The sequence below is a fragment of the Microcaecilia unicolor genome, chromosome 10, assembly GCF_901765095.1.
Source record: "Microcaecilia unicolor chromosome 10, aMicUni1.1, whole genome shotgun sequence".
In the NCBI taxonomy this organism is placed as follows: Eukaryota; Metazoa; Chordata; class Amphibia; order Gymnophiona; family Siphonopidae; genus Microcaecilia; species Microcaecilia unicolor.
In genome coordinates, this window is record NC_044040.1 from 174,200,577 (window position 1) to 174,220,666 (window position 20,090).

Sequence of the window (20,090 nt, forward strand, 5' to 3'; positions counted from 1 at the left end):
AGCATTCAAATTGAGGCTGATGCTCCGGCTTAAGTGGGCCTAGCAACTCGCGAAAAAGAAAGGAAACTTGAAGAGCTGAAAATGCTAAAAAAATGAAAAGGTAACATAATACATATAGAGGGATCCTTCACTTTCATCTCATAGGTTTTGGGTGCAAAGCCCAAACCAGTTTGGTTGCCTCTCTTTATACTTTCCGATTAGTGAGGCCTCACCAATGACCTGTTCAAAGGTATTATTCACCTTATTTCTATTAGTTATGCCTCTCCCTATGGCACCCAGCGTTCCTCTAGTTATCACTTTAGCATGCTGTATCACTGCTATATCATCTCTGGTTAGTGCACATCAGTTCTCCACCTATCTCATCCCATTCCTGCAGATTTCTGCACCCCCAAATTCACTACTGCACTTTCTGCAACTTAATCTTAGCCCCCAAGCATTCAATTACGCCTCAAGCTTTCTCATTCTATTTCTTCGGGGGCATTCATTCTGTTTCAGATCTTAATCATCCACAAAAACACAATTTTTTCCATTCTAACTCCTACAATAGCACCTACATAAATATTGAGTAGAACTGCCCTTGGTTAATCTCTCTGGCCTCAGAGCGAATACCATCTACCATTACCCTCTGGTGTGTATCATACAATCAGTTTCTAATCGTTCACCACTTTCGAACCTATGCTCAAGGCTGTGCAGTTTACTGTCAAGCCTCCAATGTGGGAAAATATCAAATACTTTGCATTCCAACTGTGCGACTTATCACTACTGACCATTTTAAAGTGTGAATGTGCCATTTCTAATTTTATTTCCATTATTTATTGGGATTTATTAACCGCATTTATGAAGAGATTCACCCAAGGTGGTGTACATCAGGTACAGTTTAACATAAAACTTACAATTTTGTTAACAGCATAACAATAGTAAAATAACCAAGAATAAACTAAATACAATAAATGAGGTAAACTTGAAAACAGTAACTTAAAACCTAATAACAGAACTACCGTGAAACAGTATCAAAAATATACATTTAAGAGCATTGGAAATCAAATACCAGAGATATAACACGTTAGCATAATACTAATGATACACCTAATAAGCATGCATTAGAACATTCAACTAACATTGATATGATGCTAGAGATTTTCTACAATACTGCTTACCATATAGCTGATGGGACAAGAGCAGATATATGATGGGATACTTTATATATAAGTGCTGTTCAAGACATACCATACTGTTACAAGGTCCCTAATCAGAAGAGCTTAGTATGCCACTTTTAAGCATGAGAGATAACAACATCTCACAGTGCCAGCCATCTAGTCCCTAATTCTAGAACAAACTTGTGAAAATGCATGTACTATCAAACTGCTGAAAATCTGAAGCTTTAACTGGGTCAACATTTGAACTAAGATGCTGAACAAATAAAATGTGTCTGTATTTTGAGATCTGAGTGTAGCATTCCTAAGTAGCAGCAACCTTTACAGCACTTCCAACTCAAAAAGAGAAAGTAACCAAGTCTGAGCTGCAGATAGAAGCAAAACGACATGAGCAATCTCTCTGACAGGCACCAAAATAGCCACCAGCTGTGATGACTCAGCAATAAAGAGTAATAATACTGAGATCAGAAGCAGAATCCTTGCAGAGACTTATTATCTGGGATTGTAATTTTAATAATTATGACTTTCTTCACTTGTAAAATGACTCACCTCCGAGTTCTGGCAAAACACTGATGTATGTTTTGTAAAGCAGAGGCAAAGCATTGTGGTTAATATGTAAATGAGGTAGATGAGGAATAAAATCATTGCCTACTAAAAATCCCATTAATATCCAATCATCGATTATCTTTTCAATGTCATAATCAAAGGGAATCTTGTCCTGTTCATCAAACAAAAATGAAAGTTACGGTCCAATCCAAAACACTGAAAGTTAAAGCTTCTATTCAGGATTCTAATGTTACTCACTTTTAATGCTGAAAATTCATAGTCAATATATTCCCTCATTAAAGATAAGTGAAGGAGATGAAATGTGGTTTCTTCGGGTGCAGATACTCTGTAAGACATTCAAAACATGCCATCAAAACCATTAGTAAATGAAGAAATCCAAGAATAATTAGGCCTTTATAAAGGCCTAGAGTATGGTGGTTTTAATTCCCTTCCCTAGGACAATAGCATAGAGCAAAAAAGAAAAAGGAATTACAGTGACCAATCATCCACTGGGCTCAAAAGTATATTATCAGGAATAGGATTCAGGGGTGTATGTGACATTTTCAGTTCGTTAGTTAAATAATAGTTTTCCAGTGACCTTTTGTATCTATGGACCTCTTTTATCAAACCGCATTAGAGGTCCCTGGTGTTGGTATTGCTGACAAAGCCAATTCACTTTGAATGCGCTTCGTTGGCATTGCCGCACGGGAACTGCTAGCAAGGCTTGATAAAAGAGGTCCTAAGTTTTTAACCTCTCCTTCATAAATAAAAACTAGAAGGACTGGATGTTGTACTTACAGCTGCAGGCATTATTAGGTACTTAATTTGTGACTCGGGCTCTTAGGAGCTCCACTCGATTGGAGATTTAGGTAATGCAAGATCCCTCCCCCCCCAGCTGTCAGAAGGCCTCAAAGAGTGGAACAGTTTTTGAGCCCTTCCTCCACATGGTTCGGTTGTATCCTGGTGTGGCAGAATGTCTCTTTTAGGGATGTAAGGGAATGCCTAGCCATCCTGGTCACAGGAATTACTTATGAACAGAAGATATGCCATGCTGGGTGAGTCCAAAAGGTCCATCAGGCCTAGCATCCTCTCTCCTACAGTGGTGACTCCAGGTCACTAGAAGTGCCTGGCAGATCCCCCAAAATAAATCCATTTCTTGCAGCTTCTTCCCATAGATGAGTGGTAACTTTCCAAGGTCTATTTCGCTAATTATTTTTGATCCTTTTTCTAGGAATTTGGCTATCTGGGCAAATACTAAAATCTCCTAAAAATAATTCAATTACTCTTACATAAAACTAGTTGAGAAACAAACTCCTAAAAATATTACATAAAACTTGTTGAGAAACAAACTCCTAAAAATATTACATAAAACTTGTTGAGAAACAAATTCTGAAAGTTTCTCAATAAGCCACTGGTCATCATCTAATGATTGATAAACTAAAAGAATATGTAGAGAGCACGGCTCCAATAAGCCAACCACTAGTATTTCAGACCCAACTAGGCGATCTACCATCTGCTAGTGCAAAGAAAGCCTATTTTTAAATATCAGAACTATTCCCCCCTTCCTTTCACTGATCCCACTCTGCTTGTTGTTCTTCCCTGATAGTCTTTAGCCTCCCTTGCCCAGATTCCATGTACATTTTGCCCTGTTCTCCCCCCAATCCCTGGTAGGGCCTAGCCTCTCCTCACAGCCCCTCCTCCAACAATGTTCTACCCCACACTCCTCCATGACATCTTCTGCGTTCTGGCCTTCCAGGTTCACTCTTCCCTTCAGGGCTGTGGAGTTGGTACACCAAACTTTCTACTCCAACTCCTACAGATATCAGGCTTTAAATTTTTTGTACTGGATCAAAGGTACTGGTAAATGTAATCAAAACTCCTTACATTCTTTCCTTGGAAGTGTCAAATACCGAAATAGCAAAGACATGTGAATGGGCCTGCCTTGAGCCAGTGCTCCCAGTCTTATAATAATGGTTAACACTTGCAGCATTCAGCACAGAAGAAAGAAAATCTAGAATTACAACAGACTTGAAAATGGCAGACCATACATGCTCCTTTGCAAATCTATCTAAACAAACAGCTAAGCCGCTTAGTAGGTGGGGTATAAATTTTAAAACTAAATAAATGAATATGAAAAAAATCAATTCAACTTTGAGGAATCAACTTAACCATGCAGAAATATTTCTTGGAGTAATAGACACTACGGTTTATGATGAACTTTATCAGTCGCTTGGGACAATGGGATCAGGAAATCTCTTCAAATTGCAAACCTGTCAGAACATAAGAACAGCCATGCAGGGTCAGACCAATGGTCTATCTAGCCAAGTATCCTGCTTCCAACAGTGGCTAATCCAAGTCACAAGTACCTGGCAGAAACCCCAAAATAGGCCTTAGCGTGTGGGAAAGACGCCACAGCCATAAAACCCCCAATTTTCTATTTTTTGCTTTAATGGTCGAGTGCTAATGCTCCATTTTAAAAAATTACTCCGATAAGGGTTCCCGCGTTATCAGTGTGCTAACCAGTTAGCTCGTTGTAATGTAGATTTGCTAACTGGTTAGTTTCAGGAATTCCCCTCTCTGCTCCTGACACACCCTCTCCTGCAACAGCTCTCCAACAGGCTTAGGCAGACAGCAAAATCACTCCCAAAAGTTCTCAATAATCATTCTTTCCACCTCTGTCTGCTCTACAGCAATATATTTTAGCTCCAAGGATGACTGTTGAATTAACTGCTTTAGCGTTCAGCAAACAGCCACTCACCACTCATTTTCCCACATGATTAAATTCTAACTTGACAGATTTCTCAAATCACAGTTTACCTTTTCTGAGATTTTTTGCCACCGAATCTAACCTCTTCTCTTAAGAGAGAAAAATGGGCTTCGTGACTTGTTAAACCCAGCATGATCTGTTGAAAGACAGATAAGTAAATAGATATGTTCATTACATAGCAGACAGAGAACAGCCTTCTCTTTAACATGTTTGCACAGCAACTAAAGATCTTCTTAGGTTGGTTAAAGCTTGGTGGTCCCATAACAATGGAACATTCTCCAATGTGGCTGCTGACATCATACAGCAGATTACTTCAAAGATATGGTTTGTTTCATGCAATGACGGCATCAGCTGGACAGATCTTCTCTACAGAATTGTATCAAGTGCTACAATAAGTTATTATATAGTCAGAAATACAGTACGCCTTAAAATATTCTTATACTCTGCCTTAAAAGAAAATTTGGTACCGGTGTCCTTCCATTTCTGATAACACAAAATTAGAAGGGATACACGATAGGAGTGGAAACAACTCAGGGGGCAATTCTCAAAAGGTCAGCTAAAGTTAGCATGCAGCATCCTGGCACATAAGTGCAAATTCTACATCAGCAATTACAAGCGTAACTGCTGTTCTAGAATAATAGCATAAGTTCACCTTTAGGCAAGAGCACTAACGCTAACTCAATGGCTGCTCTAAATGCTGTCCGTTATGCACTATTATTCTAGGTCCTATTGTGCAGAAATTGCCCACAATGTTTCTTCCAAGAACCACACGAGCATTGTAGAGAGGGCAGCTCAGCTGGCGATAAAGATCACAAATCCCAATGCCCGACTGCGCAATGACGAGAATGAGATGTTTCTATGTATAGCTTTAATAAAAGATATAAAAACTGAAAAAAAAATATTCTATAACCTTACCTACCCTCTTGCAGTTGCACACTAAGGTTATAGAATACTGATTACATGCAGTTATGCATGTAACTGCAAATTAGTGCCAATTAGCACCAATGTCAATTATAGCCAATTAACACCTAAGTTATAAGCATAAACTATTATAGGACCTGTGCATGCAACTTTATGCACACAAGTTTATAGAATGAGAGGGTCAGTATTAATTTAGTTAGTAATTTTATACAGTGTCCCTCCCAACAGGTTATAAGATGGTGCAGAAAATATAAAATATGTACAGTTCATAAAAATTCTAGAAAATAAACTATACAAACACAAAATAAACCAAAATATAAAAGACATCACAGAAACTCATAACAAAGGTATAAGTTATCATGCACAACTCGTGTCCCTTAGGCCCTGACAAACAGCAAGCTCTACAGTACAAACAGATCTCTGCATGGACCTAATTCTATACAAAAAAGCGCAAAATTGTGCACACAAATTTGGGCAGGTGCCCAATTTGTATGTGCAATTTAAATGAATAACAAGCTAATTAGTGCTAATTGGCTTAACAAGCAATTAATGGCTCTAATTAGAATTAAAATTTATACACAAGTCAACACAAGAGGGTGTGGAACTGGGAGGATCATGGGCAGATTGGGGGGGGGGGGGTGTTCCTTTCGCTCATGCGCCTAATTACAGAATAAGATGGGATCCATGCCTAATTTAGGTGCAGACATTTGCACCACACTTCCATTGGTGTAAATGGCCATGCCCAAATATAGTCACAGCTCCCGGGCCTAAGTGCTATTCTATAAACCGCGCCTAACTTTAAGCAGTTTATAGAATAGCGCTGAGTGGTTTGTTTTTTGGGGCCAATTTTTTGGGGCACTATATATAGAATTTAGTCCTATGTGTCATTACAACTAGATTCTGACTCCTGATGCAACCTGGAGCTTGGTCTAAGTTAGCAGTAGTAGTACTGGAGTGTGAACCGCCCATCAGACAGCAGCCTGCATGTGGTATAAAAATGCTGTGCCTATAGAGCAGTAGTATAAAAATATTTCTTCACTCAACATACAATTAAACTCTGGAATTTGTTGCCAGAAAATGTGGTAAAAGTAGTTAGCTTAGCAGGGTTTAAAAAAGATGGGAACATTAGGTTCTTACCTTGGTAATTTTCTTTCCTTTAGTCGTAGCAGATGAAGCCATTACATATGGGTTGTGTCCATCAACCAGCAGGGGGAGATAGAGAGCACTCAACTTTTCACAGTGCCTCTTGGCCAGCCAGCTCTACTGCCTCTTCAGTATTTGAAGCTTCCAAAGCAGTATGGCAAACCGCAATGGGAATAACATGAACTTTCCTCACAGCGAACGATGGCCCCTTAACAAGGGCATGAACTCAAAAGGAACACATCCTCCTGGAGGGAATAAACTCGTCCTCCTTATTGTATAACTGGAGGGGATACATGCAACCTCCTGGAGGGAATATAAACATCCTCCAAAACATAAACTGGAGGGAATGGACTCATCCTCCTATAAGTGAACATGAATCCTGAAGACTGTTTTCCAACTTTCTCCCAAGGAAGGATTAGAACTTCAGGAAACAAGAACAGAACCTGAAACAGATTCACAGCATACAGACAATCATACAGGGAGGGCTCATGGCTTCATCTGCTATGACTAAAGGAAAGAAAATTACCAAGGTAAGAACCTAATTTTCCCTTCCTTGTCATCAAGCAGATGAAGCCATTACGTACAGTGGGGGAAATAAGTATTTGATCCCTTGCTGATTTTGTAAGTTTGCCCACTGACAAAGACATGAGCAGCCCATAATTGAAGGGTAGGTTATTGGTAACAGAGAGAGATAGCACATCACAAATTAAATCCGGAAAATCACATTGTGGAAAGTATATGAATTTATTTGCATTCTGCAGAGGGAAATAAGTATTTAATCCCTCTGGCAAACAAGACCTAATACTTGGTGGCAAAACCCTTGTTGGCAAGCACAGCGGTCAGACGTCTTCTGTAGTTGATGATAAGGTTTGCACACATGTCAGGAGGAATTTTGGTCCACTCCTCTTTGCAGATCATCTCTAAATCATTAAGAGTTCTGGGCTGTCGCTTGGCAACTCGCAGCTTCAGCTCCCTCCATAAGTTTTCAATGGGATTAAGGTCTGGTGACTGGCTAGGCCACTCCATGACCCTAATGTGCTTCTTCCTGAGCCACTCCTTTGTTGCCTTGGCTGTATGTTTTGGGTCATTGTCGTGCTGGAAGACCCAGCCACGACCCATTTTTAAGGCCCTGGCGGAGGGAAGGAGGTTGTCACTCAGAATTGTACGGTACATGGCCCCATCCATTCTCCCATTGATGCGGTGAAGTAGTCCTGTGCCCTTAGCAGAGAAACACCCCCAAAACATAACATTTCCACCTCCATGCTTGACAGTGGGGACGGTGTTCTTTGGGTCATAGGCAGCATTTCTCTTCCTCCAAACACGGCGAGTTGAGTTCATGCCAAAGAGCTCAATTTTTGTCTCATCTGACCACAGCACCTTCTCCCAATCACTCTCGGCATCATCCAGGTGTTCACTGGCAAACTTCAGACGGGCCGTCACATGTGCCTTCCGGAGCAGGGGGACCTTGCGGGCACTGCAGGATTGCAATCCGTTATGTCGTAATGTGTTACCAATGGTTTTCGTGGTGACAGTGGTCCCAGCTGCCTTGAGATCATTGACAAGTTCCCCCCTTGTAGTTGTAGGCTGATTTCTAACCTTCCTCATGATCAAGGATACCCCACGAGGTGAGATTTTGCGTGGAGCCCCAGATCTTTGTCGATTGACAGTCATTTTGTACTTCTTCCATTTTCTTACTATGGCACCAACAGTTGTCTCCTTCTCGCCCAGCGTCTTACTGATGGTTTTGTAGCCCATTCCAGCCTTGTGCAGGTGTATGATCTTGTCCCTGACATCCTTAGACAGCTCCTTGCTCTTGGCCATTTTGTAGAGGTTAGAGTCTGACTGATTCACTGAGTCTGTGGACAGGTGTCTTTCATACAGGTGACCATTGCCGACAGCTGTCTGTCATGCAGGTAACGAGTTGATTTGGAGCATCTACCTGGTCTGTAGGGGCCAGATCTCTTACTGGTTGGTGGGGGATCAAATACTTATTTCCCTCTGCAGAATGCAAATAAATTCATATACTTTCCACAATGTGATTTTCCGGATTTAATTTGTGATGTGCTATCTCTCACTGTTACCAATAACCTACCCTTCAATTATGGGCTGCTCATGTCTTTGTCAGTGGGCAAACTTACAAAATCAGCAAGGGATCAAATACTTATTTCCCCCACTGTATGGGATGTAACAAAGCAATCTTTATATAGGGTGGGAACAGGTCACACACGCGCTAGCACTTGTGCTCCAAAACACGCATCCCTCCTAGCTGCCACATCCAGACTGTAATGTCGGGCAAAAGAGAGCTTAGAAGCCCATGTTGCTGCACTGCATATCTCTTGACGAGAAAGTGCTCCAGTTTCAGCCCAAGAGGAAGAAATCGCTCTGGTAGAATGCGCCTTAAAGGCTACAGGCGGAGACCGGCCGGCAAGCAGATAAGCTGAAAAGATAGTTGCTTTGAGCCAGCGGGCAATAGTGGCTTTAGACGCTGGAGACCCTCTGCGAGGACCTGATAGCAAAACAAACAGATGATCATAGATCCTGAAAGAGATAGTAACTCACAGATATTGCAGCAGAGTCCTGCGCACATCCAACAGGTGCAACTGCCCAAAAGATTCTGGAAACTCCTCCTTATCAAAGGAGGGCAAGAAAATAGGCTGGTTTAGGTGAAACACTGAAACCACCTTAGGCATGAAGGAAGGCACGGTCCGAACCGTGACCCCGGACTGAGAATTGCAGAAATGGGTCTCTACAGGACAGAGCCTGGAGCTCTGACACCCGTCTCGCTGAAGTAATGACCACAAGAAAAACGGCCTTTAGTGTCAAATCTTTCTCCGATGCTTGCCGAAGCGGCTCAAAAGGAGAAGCCTGCAGGGCCTTCAAAACTAGCCCCAGGTTCCAAGCTGGACAGGGTGCTCGCACGGAAGGCCGGAGTCGAAGCACCCCACTAAGAAACCGTGCCACATCTGGATGAGCAGCTAAAGACACGCCTTCAACCTTATCACGAAGGGAGGCCAACGCTGCCACTTGCACCCGCAGGGAATTATAGGCCAAGCCTATTTGTACACCATCCTGCAAAAAGTCCAGAATCGGCGAGACAGGAGCCCGCATGGGTGTGATCGCTTTTGAAGCACACCAAGACTCAAACTGGCACCAAATCCTGGCATAAGCCACGGAAGTGGAACGCTTGTGGGCCTGCAGGAGAGTGGAAATGACAGTGTTTGAATAGCCTTTGTCCCTCAATTGCGCTCTCTCAATCGCCATGCCATAAGACCAAAGCGGTAGGCGTCCTCCATGGCTACCGGGCCCTGTGACAACAGGTTCGGTACCAGAGGTAAAGGAAGGGGAGCCTCCACTAGCATCTGTCGGAGGTCCACATACCAAGGCCTCCTGGGCCAATCCGGGGCGATGAGGACCACTTCTCCTGGGTGCAGCCGAATCCGCAGAAGCACACACCCTATCAAGGGCCACGGAGGGAACACATATAGTAGGCCCAGAGGCCAGGGCTGAGTCAAGGCATCCAACCCTGCCGAGCGAGGATCTCTCCGTCTGCTGAAGAAGCGCAAGACTTTGGCATTTGAACTTGTCGCCATAAGATCCATCACGGGCTTGCCCCATTTTGCACATATCTGCAGGAATACTTCGTCTGCTAGTTCCCATTCTGCTGGATCAATCTGATGCCTGCTTAGATAATCGGCTTGCACGTTGCTCTGACCTGCAATGTGAGCTGCCGACAGTGGCAAATCTGTTCAGCCTGCGCGGCCAGTGCTCTGCACTGAGTGCCGCCTTGTCGATTTATGTAGGCCACTGCTGTCGTGTTGTCCGACATCACTCTGACAGCCAATCCTTCCAGGGTCACTTGAAAGGCCAGAAGCGCCTGAAACACCGCTTTCAACTCCAGGCGGTTGATGGACCACTCCGACTCCTCGGGTGTCCATAGACCCTGGGCATGCTTCCCCTTGCAATGTGCGCCCCAGCCCTTCAGGCTGGCATCTGTCACTACTAGACACCAATCAGGGAGCGCCAGCGGCATTCCTCGCCGCAGCATGCTGTCTGAGAGCCACCACTCCATGCTGAGTCGGGCCGCAGGGAGCCAAGAAAGTCTGCATTGGTAATCCTGAGAAACTGGAGACCATCTTTGAAGTAGGGAATACTGTAGAGGTCTCAGGTGCGCTCTCGCCCAGGGCACCACTTCCAATTTGGCTGTCATCGATCTCAGCAGCTGGACAATGTCCCAAGCTCGCGGGCGGGGCATCCTCAGGAGCAGACGGACCTGATTCTGAAGCTTGCACCGCCTTAGCTCAAGTAGGTATACATAGCCCGAGTCTGTCTCGAACCTGGCCCCCAAATATTCTAGAGATTGCGAGGGGGTCAGGTGACTTTTGGCCATATTGACGACCCAGCCTAGAGATTGAAGTACTGAGACCACTCTGGCTGTAGCTTGATAGCTCTCTGTTACAGAGTCTGCTCTGATGAGCCAGTCGTCTAGGTACGGGTGAACCCTGATACCTTCTCGCCTGAGCAAAGCAGTTACTACCACCATTACCTTCGAAAAGGTTCGGGGAGCTGTGGCGAGGCCAAAAGGCAAGGCCCGGAACTGGAAATGTTTTCCCAACACCGCAAACCTCAGATACTTCTGGTGCGGGGGCCAAATTGGTATGTGCAAGTAAGCTTCTTTCAGGTCTAGAGACATGAGAAACTCTCCTGGCTGTACCGCAGCAATCACGGAGCGCAGGGTTTCCATGCGGAAATGCCGCACTCTCAGGGTCTTGTTTAATTCTTTTAAGTCCAGAATAGGGCGAAAAGACCCACCTTTTCGCGGCACCACAAAGTAGATGGAGTAGCGGCCGTAGCCATGTTCGGCGGGAGGTACCAGGGACACGGCCCCTTACTGAATCAAACCTTGCAAAGTCTCCTCTACCGCCGCCCGTTTGGTGGCAGAACCGCATCGGGACTCCACAAACACGTCTCTTACTGGGGCGTTGAATTCTATTCTGTAGCCGTCTCTGATCAGGTCCAGAACCCACTGATCTGAGGAAATATTGGCCCACTCCTCGGCAGAGAGGGAAAGACGTCCTCCGATGACAGGAAGCGAGGAGGGGGCCGGCGCACCATCATTGAGAGTGTCGCCCCTGAACTCCAGGCCTAGAGCCGGTGGCTGCAGAACGCTTGTCCGAGTGAAAGGAGTTCCTCTGCTGAAAAACGGGCACGAGAAGTGAACCCAGCAGAACGCCCCGGGCGGTACCTTCTAGCTTCACGGAAGCGAGGTCTATAAGAGGAGTTGACAGCCTGGCCCTTGGAGGAAGGCTTCGGCCTATCTTCAGGCAAGGGCTGGGGTTTAGGATCTCCCAGACCTTTAACAATTTTCTCCAACTCCTCACCAAATAGGAGAAGGCCTTGAAAGGGCAACTTCACCAACCTTTGCTTAGAGGCCATGTCCGTTACCCAATGTCGTAGCCAAATAAGACGGCGAGCCGCCACTGCTACTGCCATTTGTTTAGCCGAAGCTCTGACAATATCATAAAGGGCATCAGTCAAAAAGGACAAGGCCGACTCCAGCCGCGGAGCCACATCCGAGAAGGGCTCCGCTCCATCTCCGGGCTGTTCCACTGCCTGTTGCAACCACGCCAGGCAGGCTCTAGCAGCATAACAACTGCATGCAAACGCCCGAACAATAAGACCTGCAATTTCAAAGGACCATTTAAATGCTGCTTCCAGCCTACGGTCTTGTATATCCTTCAGGGCAACGCCTCCTTCCACAGGGAGGGTAGTTCCCTTTGTCACCGCAGTGACTAGGGCATCTCTTTAGGCATTGCAAAGCGAGCCAAATGCTCCTCACGCAGAGGGTATAATTGCCCCATAGCCCTGGAAACTTTCAAAGGTCCCTCGGGGTCAGCCCACTGAGCGGAAATAAGCTCTTGGATGGAGTCATGCAAAGGAAAGGCTCGAGCAGGCTTTTTGGTACTAGCCATCCTAGGATTCACAGAGGAGGCCGTGCCACTGTCAGGCTCTTCAATAGAAAGGACCTGTAGGGCATCTGAAATAAGCGCTGGCAGCTCATCACGGTGGAAAATCCTCACCGCGGAGGGATCATACAGATCCTGTGGTAATTCTGCATCTGACTCTGGCTCCTCAGACCACGAAGGCCTGCCAGAACTCTCCAAATCCTCACAGCCCGACCACGGGGGGGAAAAAGGAGGTGCACCACAATCTGAAGGGGAATTAGCCCTTCTACGCTTTTCATTATGCCAATTATCAGGGAAAATAGCCTCAGCGGGCAGTCCCAGGCCCGAATCCACTGGGGGGGGGGGGACAATAGAAGGGGCCTCAGATGACCCTTGAGGGAGAGCTCTTTTCAGCATGTATGCTTTATGCAATAACAACCCAAAATCAGGGGAGAAAAACTCGCCCTGGGCACCCAGATCCCGTCCGGGGCTAGCCGCTCCCTGAATAGCCTTACTTCGAGGTCCCCCCCCCCCCCCCGGGCTCAGGGCTCTCCGTCTCTATGGAGGCCGCGCCACGCAGAGAATTCAAAATGGCGTCCGCTGCCAGCTCTGAGCGGGAAGAATCATCGCTCGCCATGCTCGGGCCGGCTCTTACACCTGTACAGCACAATTTACAGAGCCCCGCTGCTGATTTGCGCTTGCCACACCGGGAACAGCCCTTTACATTCTCTGCAGCCATCGCCGAAAACGGCGGGAAAATTCAAAATGGCGGTTTTGCGCCAAAAACGCCCCAATCGCGGGCCCACCCCAGAGGAGTTAGAAAACACTCTTACCTCACCGGACCGAGTATCACAGCTCCGGTCCCATAGAAGAATCAAAGGAAAACCTCTGTTCCATTTTTCTTTTTTTTTTTAACGCTGTGAGGAAAGCAAAGGTAATAAGAACTCCGGAGGCTCACATGAGTGGGAAAGGCAGGGAAAGGCGAACCAATGTGCCTGCATCCACTGAGTAGGAAAGGACATGGAAAAGCAAGCTAATATGTCCACATCCACGGGGACATGGGTAAGGCAGGGAAAGGGCTAACCTATGTGCCTTCAAAGTGAAGCTGCTATAGCCTCTAACACCCCGGCTAACAACTGGCAAGCCAGGAGCCACCCCAGGCAGATTTTTGATGGAGCTCGAAGAAGCTGCAGCCACCCTGCTTGGGGAGATAGAGAATACTGAAGAGGCAGTGGAGCTGGCTGGCCATGAGGCACTGTAAAAAGTTGAGTGCTCTCTATCTCCCCCTGCTGGTTGATGGACACAACCCATACGTAATGGCTTCATCTGCTTGATGACAAGGAATTGTATAATTTCCTAAAAGAAAAGTCCATAAGCCATTATTAAGATTGACTTGAAAAAATCCACTGCATATTTCTAGGATAAGCAGCATACAATTTGTTTTACTTTTCTGGGATCCTGTCAGGTATTTGTGACTTGGATTGGCCACTAATGGAAATAGGATACTGGGCTTGATGGACCTTCGGTCTGTCCTAGTATGGCAACGCTTATGTTCTTATGGCCTTTTGACAAATATTTTTTGGAAATGCATATAACATACCCACTGGGTCTTCTTCAAATAAGATATTTCCCCATTTTAGGAAAACATCATTACTGAACAAGGCTCATTAGATTTTATCTTAAAACCAATTTTTCATCCATACTCTGGCTGATATTGCAATTCTCGTTCTTAACTATTTTTATTATTCTAATACCACTCCAAGGTGCACAACAGTGTGTGCTGGAGGTATAAGATTATAAACCAAGTTTTGTACTGAACTTCACTTTGCACAGTTATTCAAACTCAAACCCAACTATCTGGGTTCAGTCATAGCAATTACACTTTACAAATATTTATTTATCTAACCATCCAAACTGATAAATCACTCTTAACAAAAATGTCCTTAAGTAATTTACAATCATAAAATCACGTACTATTCAAAAAGAAAAAGAAAAGAAAGTTAAATCGATTTCTTATCCTTCTTAAGTAAATATTTGATTTAAAAAAAACTTTGGGTATGATGGTTCCAGGGAAGAAGATTCCATTGCACAGGTGCAAAGCATTGAAAAGCTGCCCATTTCGAAGTTAGTAATCTTATATCTGCATGGTCTACAGCATATACAAGTGCCTGTAGAGAAGCTTTCAGCACCCAGGAAGTAGGAAAGGTTTGCAACATGCTAAATACTATGGATCACCTGCTTACAGAACTTATGCACCAAGCAGACAATTTTTAAATTGGATTCTATATTCCACAGGAAACCAAAATAACTTCTTTAGCAAGGCTGCGACATGGTCAAATATTCTCTTTCCCATTACAATCACTGTTGCTATGCTCTGTCTGAAGCAGTTAGACTACTGTAATAAACATTTAGAGAAGGACCACCTTCATGCTTGTGAAGCACAAACTGTGAAAAAGTGTACGGAAGCCACTGTCAGTGGTACCTAGTCATTCTGGGACACTAACTGAAAAGTCTGATTCTGGGAGTGCATAAGCTCACTGAACTTAGTATTTTCAAAGTCACTGTTACCTAATGAATAAGATCTATAGGTTAGCATTGTCAGCTTTTCATTTTTAAATCTGCCTGTGCTCATCTTGCAGCACCACAAACTAGCGCATATCCTGAACTATGCAGCACCATATACAGTGGTGGAAATAAGTATTTGATCCCTTGCTGATTTTGTAAGTTTGCCCACTGACAAAGACATGAGCAGCCCATAATTGAAGGGTAGGTTATTGGTAACAGTGAGAGATAGCACATCACAAATTAAATCCGGAAAATCACATTGTGGAAAGTATATGAATTTATTTGCATTCTGCAGAGGGAAATAAGTATTTAATCCCTCTGGCAAACAAGACCTAATACTTGGTGGCAAAACCCTTGTTGGCAAGCACAGCGGTCAGACGTCTTCTGTAGTTGATGATGAGGTTTGCACACATGTCAGGAGGAATTTTGGTCCACTCCTCTTTGCAGATCATCTCTAAATCATTAAGAGTTCTGGGCTGTCGCTTGGCAACTCGCAGCTTCAGCTCCCTCCATAAGTTTTCAATGGGATTAAGGTCTGGTGACTGGCTAGGCCACTCCATGACCCTAATGTGCTTCTTCCTGAGCCACTCCTTTGTTGCCTTGGCTGTATGTTTTGGGTCATTGTCGTGCTGGAAGACCCAGCCACGACCCATTTTTAAGGCCCTGGCGGAGGGAAGGAGGTTGTCACTCAGAATTGTACGGTACATGGCCCCATCCATTCTCCCATTGATGCGGTGAAGTAGTCCTGTGCCCTTAGCAGAGAAACACCCCCAAAACATAACATTTCCACCTCCATGCTTGACAGTGGGGACGGTGTTCTTTGGGTCATAGGCAGCATTTCTCTTCCTCCAAACACGGCGAGTTGAGTTCATGCCAAAGAGCTCAATTTTTGTCTCATCTGACCACAGCACCTTCTCCCAATCACTCTCGGCATCATCCAGGTGTTCACTGGCAAACTTCAGACGGGCCGTCACATGTGCCTTCCGGAGCAGGGGGACCTTGCGGGCACTGCAGGATTGCAATCCGTTATGTCGTAATGTGTTACCAATAGTTTTCGTGGTGACAGTGGTCCCAGCTGCCTTGAGATCATTGACAAGTTCCCCCCTTGTAGTTGTAGGCTGATTTCTAACCTTCCTCATGATCAAGGATACCCCACGAGGTGAGATTTTGCGTGGAGCCCCAGATCTTTGTCGATTGACAGTCATTTTGTACTTCTTCCATTTTCTTACTATGGCACCAACAGTTGTCTCCTTCTCGCCCAGCGTCTTACTGATGGTTTTGTAGCCCATTCCAGCCTTGTGCAGGTGTATGATCTTGTCCCTGACATCCTTAGACAGCTCCTTGCTCTTTGCCATTTTGTAGAGGTTAGAGTCTGACTGATTCACTGAGTCTGTGGACAGGTGTCTTTCATACAGGTGACCATTGCCGACAGCTGTCTGTCATGCAGGTAACGAGTTGATTTGGAGCATCTACCTGGTCTGTAGGGGCCAGATCTCTTACTGGTTGGTGGGGGATCAAATACTTATTTCCCTCTGCAGAATGCAAATAAATTCATATACTTTCCACAATGTGATTTTCCGGATTTAATTTGTGATGTGCTATCTCTCACTGTTAACAATAACCTACCCTTCAATTATGGGCTGCTCATGTCTTTGTCAGTGGGCAAACTTACAAAATCAGCAAGGGATCAAATACTTATTTCCACCACTGTACCAGGGAAGCTATCTGAAGATCAATCAGAATCTCGCAGAACTGGTGCAGCAGTGAGCTCCTTGCAGGATGATTGTGTACTGATAGTCAAGTGCAAGAGAGTATGTTATACTAGTAAAAAAGCCCCGTTTCTGATGCAAATGAAACGGGGGCTAGCAATGTTTTCTTCTGTGTGCATATGGGAGTGTGTGTGTGTGTCCCTGCCCTCTGGCCTCTCTCCCCTCCCCCCTCTGAGTCCTTCACTGTTACAGAGCCAGCGATTTGATTTCGTGCTCTGCTGTTTTCCTTCACTGACTGTGTTACAGAGAGGGCGGGGCAGACACTCATAGGGAAACCGGATATCTCGCCCCCTTCACACTTCCGGCTGGACGCTTCATAGAACGTTGGGTTGCCTTTTATATAGAGAGATACTTAGCACAAGGTTCTTCACCTTTCTAGTCTCAGGCTAGAATAACATAAGCAAATATTCCTTGTTAGAAAGCAAATATTGCTATGAATCAAAGCTAAACCTAAAAAATAAAGGCTATGATATTGTTATACTGTACAGCTACCTCTATGCTGTGGAAGATCAACAAGCTTAGTTGATTCAGCAAAAATTGTTTAATATCAGACAGCACAGCACAATCAGGTTTAGATCAATATTTCTATACCGCTTGATATCGAAAATGATATTTTTCAATAGTATAGAATTAAAAGACATTCAGTGCTTGTATTAAGTTCAAATTTGACCAAATTTCTTTAAGAACGGGAATGAAAAATTACATTTTAAAATTTTTTTGTATTTGTATTAGACTTTGAGAACAATAAAATCAAATAAACCCAACACTCTCAATACATACCAAGGCTCTTCAGTAAGAACATAAAAATAACCATATAGCCCAGTATCCTGCTTCCAACTGTGGCCAATCCAGATCACAAGTACCTGGCAAAAACCCAAATTCCATGCTACCAATCCAGGGCAAGCAGTGGCTTCCCCCATGTCTATCTCAATAGCAGACTACATTGCAAATAATAATTCTAAGACCTAAAAAGTCTCCAGTACCCACCCCTACTCCTTTGTTTCCCCCATGCCCTCCTCCCCACCATTACCATATACGTACCAAGTCAGCATCTAGACCATACAGACAATGTCTTGTGTTTGGATCATGATCTGGTTTTGACTTCTCTGATCTGATAAATTCCATGATTTTGTGCTCACCTTCTCCTGGAGTCTGTGAATAGAGAAAGCGGTCTAAGGCATAGTACCAGCATCGCAGAATACTAAGAGGCGTATTTTCAAAGCACTTAAACTTACAAAGTTACATAGTAACCTATAGAACTTTGTAAGTCTAAGTGCTTTGAAAATGAGCCCCTAAGTCACATAGAAAGGTACAAGGTTGCAAAAATCCTACTAACCTCATGACCTGACAAGTAGACGGTTACTCCCTGCCAAGACTTGTCAGTGGAAATCTTCAAGTTTACAAAATATTTCAGATGCTCGTGCAATCTAGCCATAAATTCAGTCCCTTGAAAGAAAATAAATCTATATGTTACAATTTGTAATATCTATTAGTCAAGAAAACTCTTAAAATACTTTTATGCACAATATATTGATACAGGTAAAAGTTAAGGTAGTGCCCTGTATTCAAGTACCATGTCGCAAGCAACTTATAAGAGATGCCACTTTCATTAAGGGTTTTTGGCAAGCTATTAGTGAGGTGGTTTGCCATGGCCTACCCCAATCATCTTTACTCCTGGCTAAGGTTGGGTACTTGTTTACCAACTAAAAATGATAGATGGCTGAGTTGGCTAGAGCTGGGCATGGAATTCGAATCCAGTTTGTGGGCGAAGTAGGCAGGCAACCTACTGATGTACTATAAGGCCTCACAGAGAAAGAATAGAAGCAAAGTGCTGAAAAGTTATCCATAGAGACAAAACATGAATCACTTTCGCATATTCAAATGAAAGAAAGTGACTGGTGGTAGAAATACTGCACAACTGGTTCCAAGAGAAAGTATATTAGAAAAATTAGGGCTTCAAAGGTAGAAGGTACACTTCATGCTGGCAACTTTCTGCTTCTAAGATAGAGAAGAACCAGCCACAATAGTGGGAACTGCAGCAAAAGACAAAGTCTGTCAGAACTTAGCATTAAGAAAACCAAACAAATTGTTGAGATTAAAAAATTATATATCTAATTCCTTGATGTGTAATTAAATATTTACAGGAAAAATGTAAACCCGCCCTCCCCCCCCCCCCCCCCCCCCCCCACTACAGAACACCCAGACTTAGCATCAGAAACTCCTTCCTCATTTTCTAGGTAATATATTTGGAAAGATCAGACCCCATGTCCATAAATAGGGAGTCCCTAAACTTAAATTACATTCTGAGTAACCAGTTCCAGTCAGGATCCAAATAACAAAGTAGAAGAGAGCTGGAGACCTCCAAGAATTCAGTCAACTCCAAAACTGTCCATAGTAAAACAGCCAGTCCCAAATTATCCATCTCTCTCATTCTGGCCTGAGGCATACAGTAGAAAAAGCTCTTGCCAGTAGATGACCTGATTCCAAATGGACCTTTGAGACAGATGTAACATATTTCTGTAAATCACTTTGATATTATAATGCATATTATCACCACACAGTTTATTTCCCTTTGAAAATGTTCTTTTGTATTGTGTTTTGGAACTTCCCCCTTTTATTGAGAATTTTTGGAGGACAACTTATAGATTTTTTTCCTTTGATATTTGTGATTTTTTTATTTTTGTCGTTGTTGCTGTTGCAGAAAAAAGAAAATTCAAGCAAGTTTGCTGTTTTGCTTGCAATATATTTTGGAAATTTAGCAAAAAAAAGTGATCTACAGAAAATATTGCTTTTGGATTATTTAGTTAGTCCAGGACTCTCAGATTGGTTTATTCTACTGTCCGAGATCCTTTTTATTCCTTCTGCTGGTACTATGCAAGACAGAGAACGAGAGAGGTAGAGAGATCAGAAGTTCATTTTAAGTCACTCTGCAACCCAATATTATGACTTGAATTTTGAGAAGGTCACTTTAAAACCACTTTCTTTCACAACCAGTATCTTAAAACATCTTTGGAAAACTGGCATTTGTGAAAATGTTTTAGAAAAACTGAGTAAGTCTGTAAGGAAAAGCCACAGACAAATCACTTCATCAGTAATCTTCTTACCTGGAGTAATGCAATTGGAGTCAAACCTGGCTTCTGTAGGGAGAATCTCTCCTTTTTCTATAGCTTTGTTGATTTTTTCCTCTGCTTCCTTTGCTGATCTATAAAGAAAAAAAACAAACAAATATTTGTACACTTCAATTATTCTGACGTTTTATCACCCAGACTCTGCTGTAGACTTC

At 43.7% G+C, this 20,090-nt stretch overlaps 1 protein-coding gene across 2 annotated transcripts in view; it reads right to left on the reverse strand.

The window, feature by feature from the left end:
* Nucleotides 1-20,090, reverse strand: part of XRN1 (5'-3' exoribonuclease 1) — a 211,961-nt gene that overhangs the window by 171,163 nt on the left and 20,708 nt on the right. For both annotated transcript variants that reach the window (XM_030215929.1, XM_030215928.1), the window contains exons 3-8: nt 19,912-20,009; nt 18,144-18,253; nt 17,849-17,959; nt 4,518-4,603; nt 1,959-2,046; nt 1,704-1,872 (exon numbers count right to left, since the gene is read on the reverse strand). In XM_030215929.1, the coding sequence (XP_030071789.1) occupies nt 1,704-1,872; nt 1,959-2,046; nt 4,518-4,603; nt 17,849-17,959; nt 18,144-18,253; nt 19,912-20,009 (662 nt within the window). The remainder of the gene's footprint in view (nt 1-1,703; nt 1,873-1,958; nt 2,047-4,517; nt 4,604-17,848; nt 17,960-18,143; nt 18,254-19,911; nt 20,010-20,090) is intronic.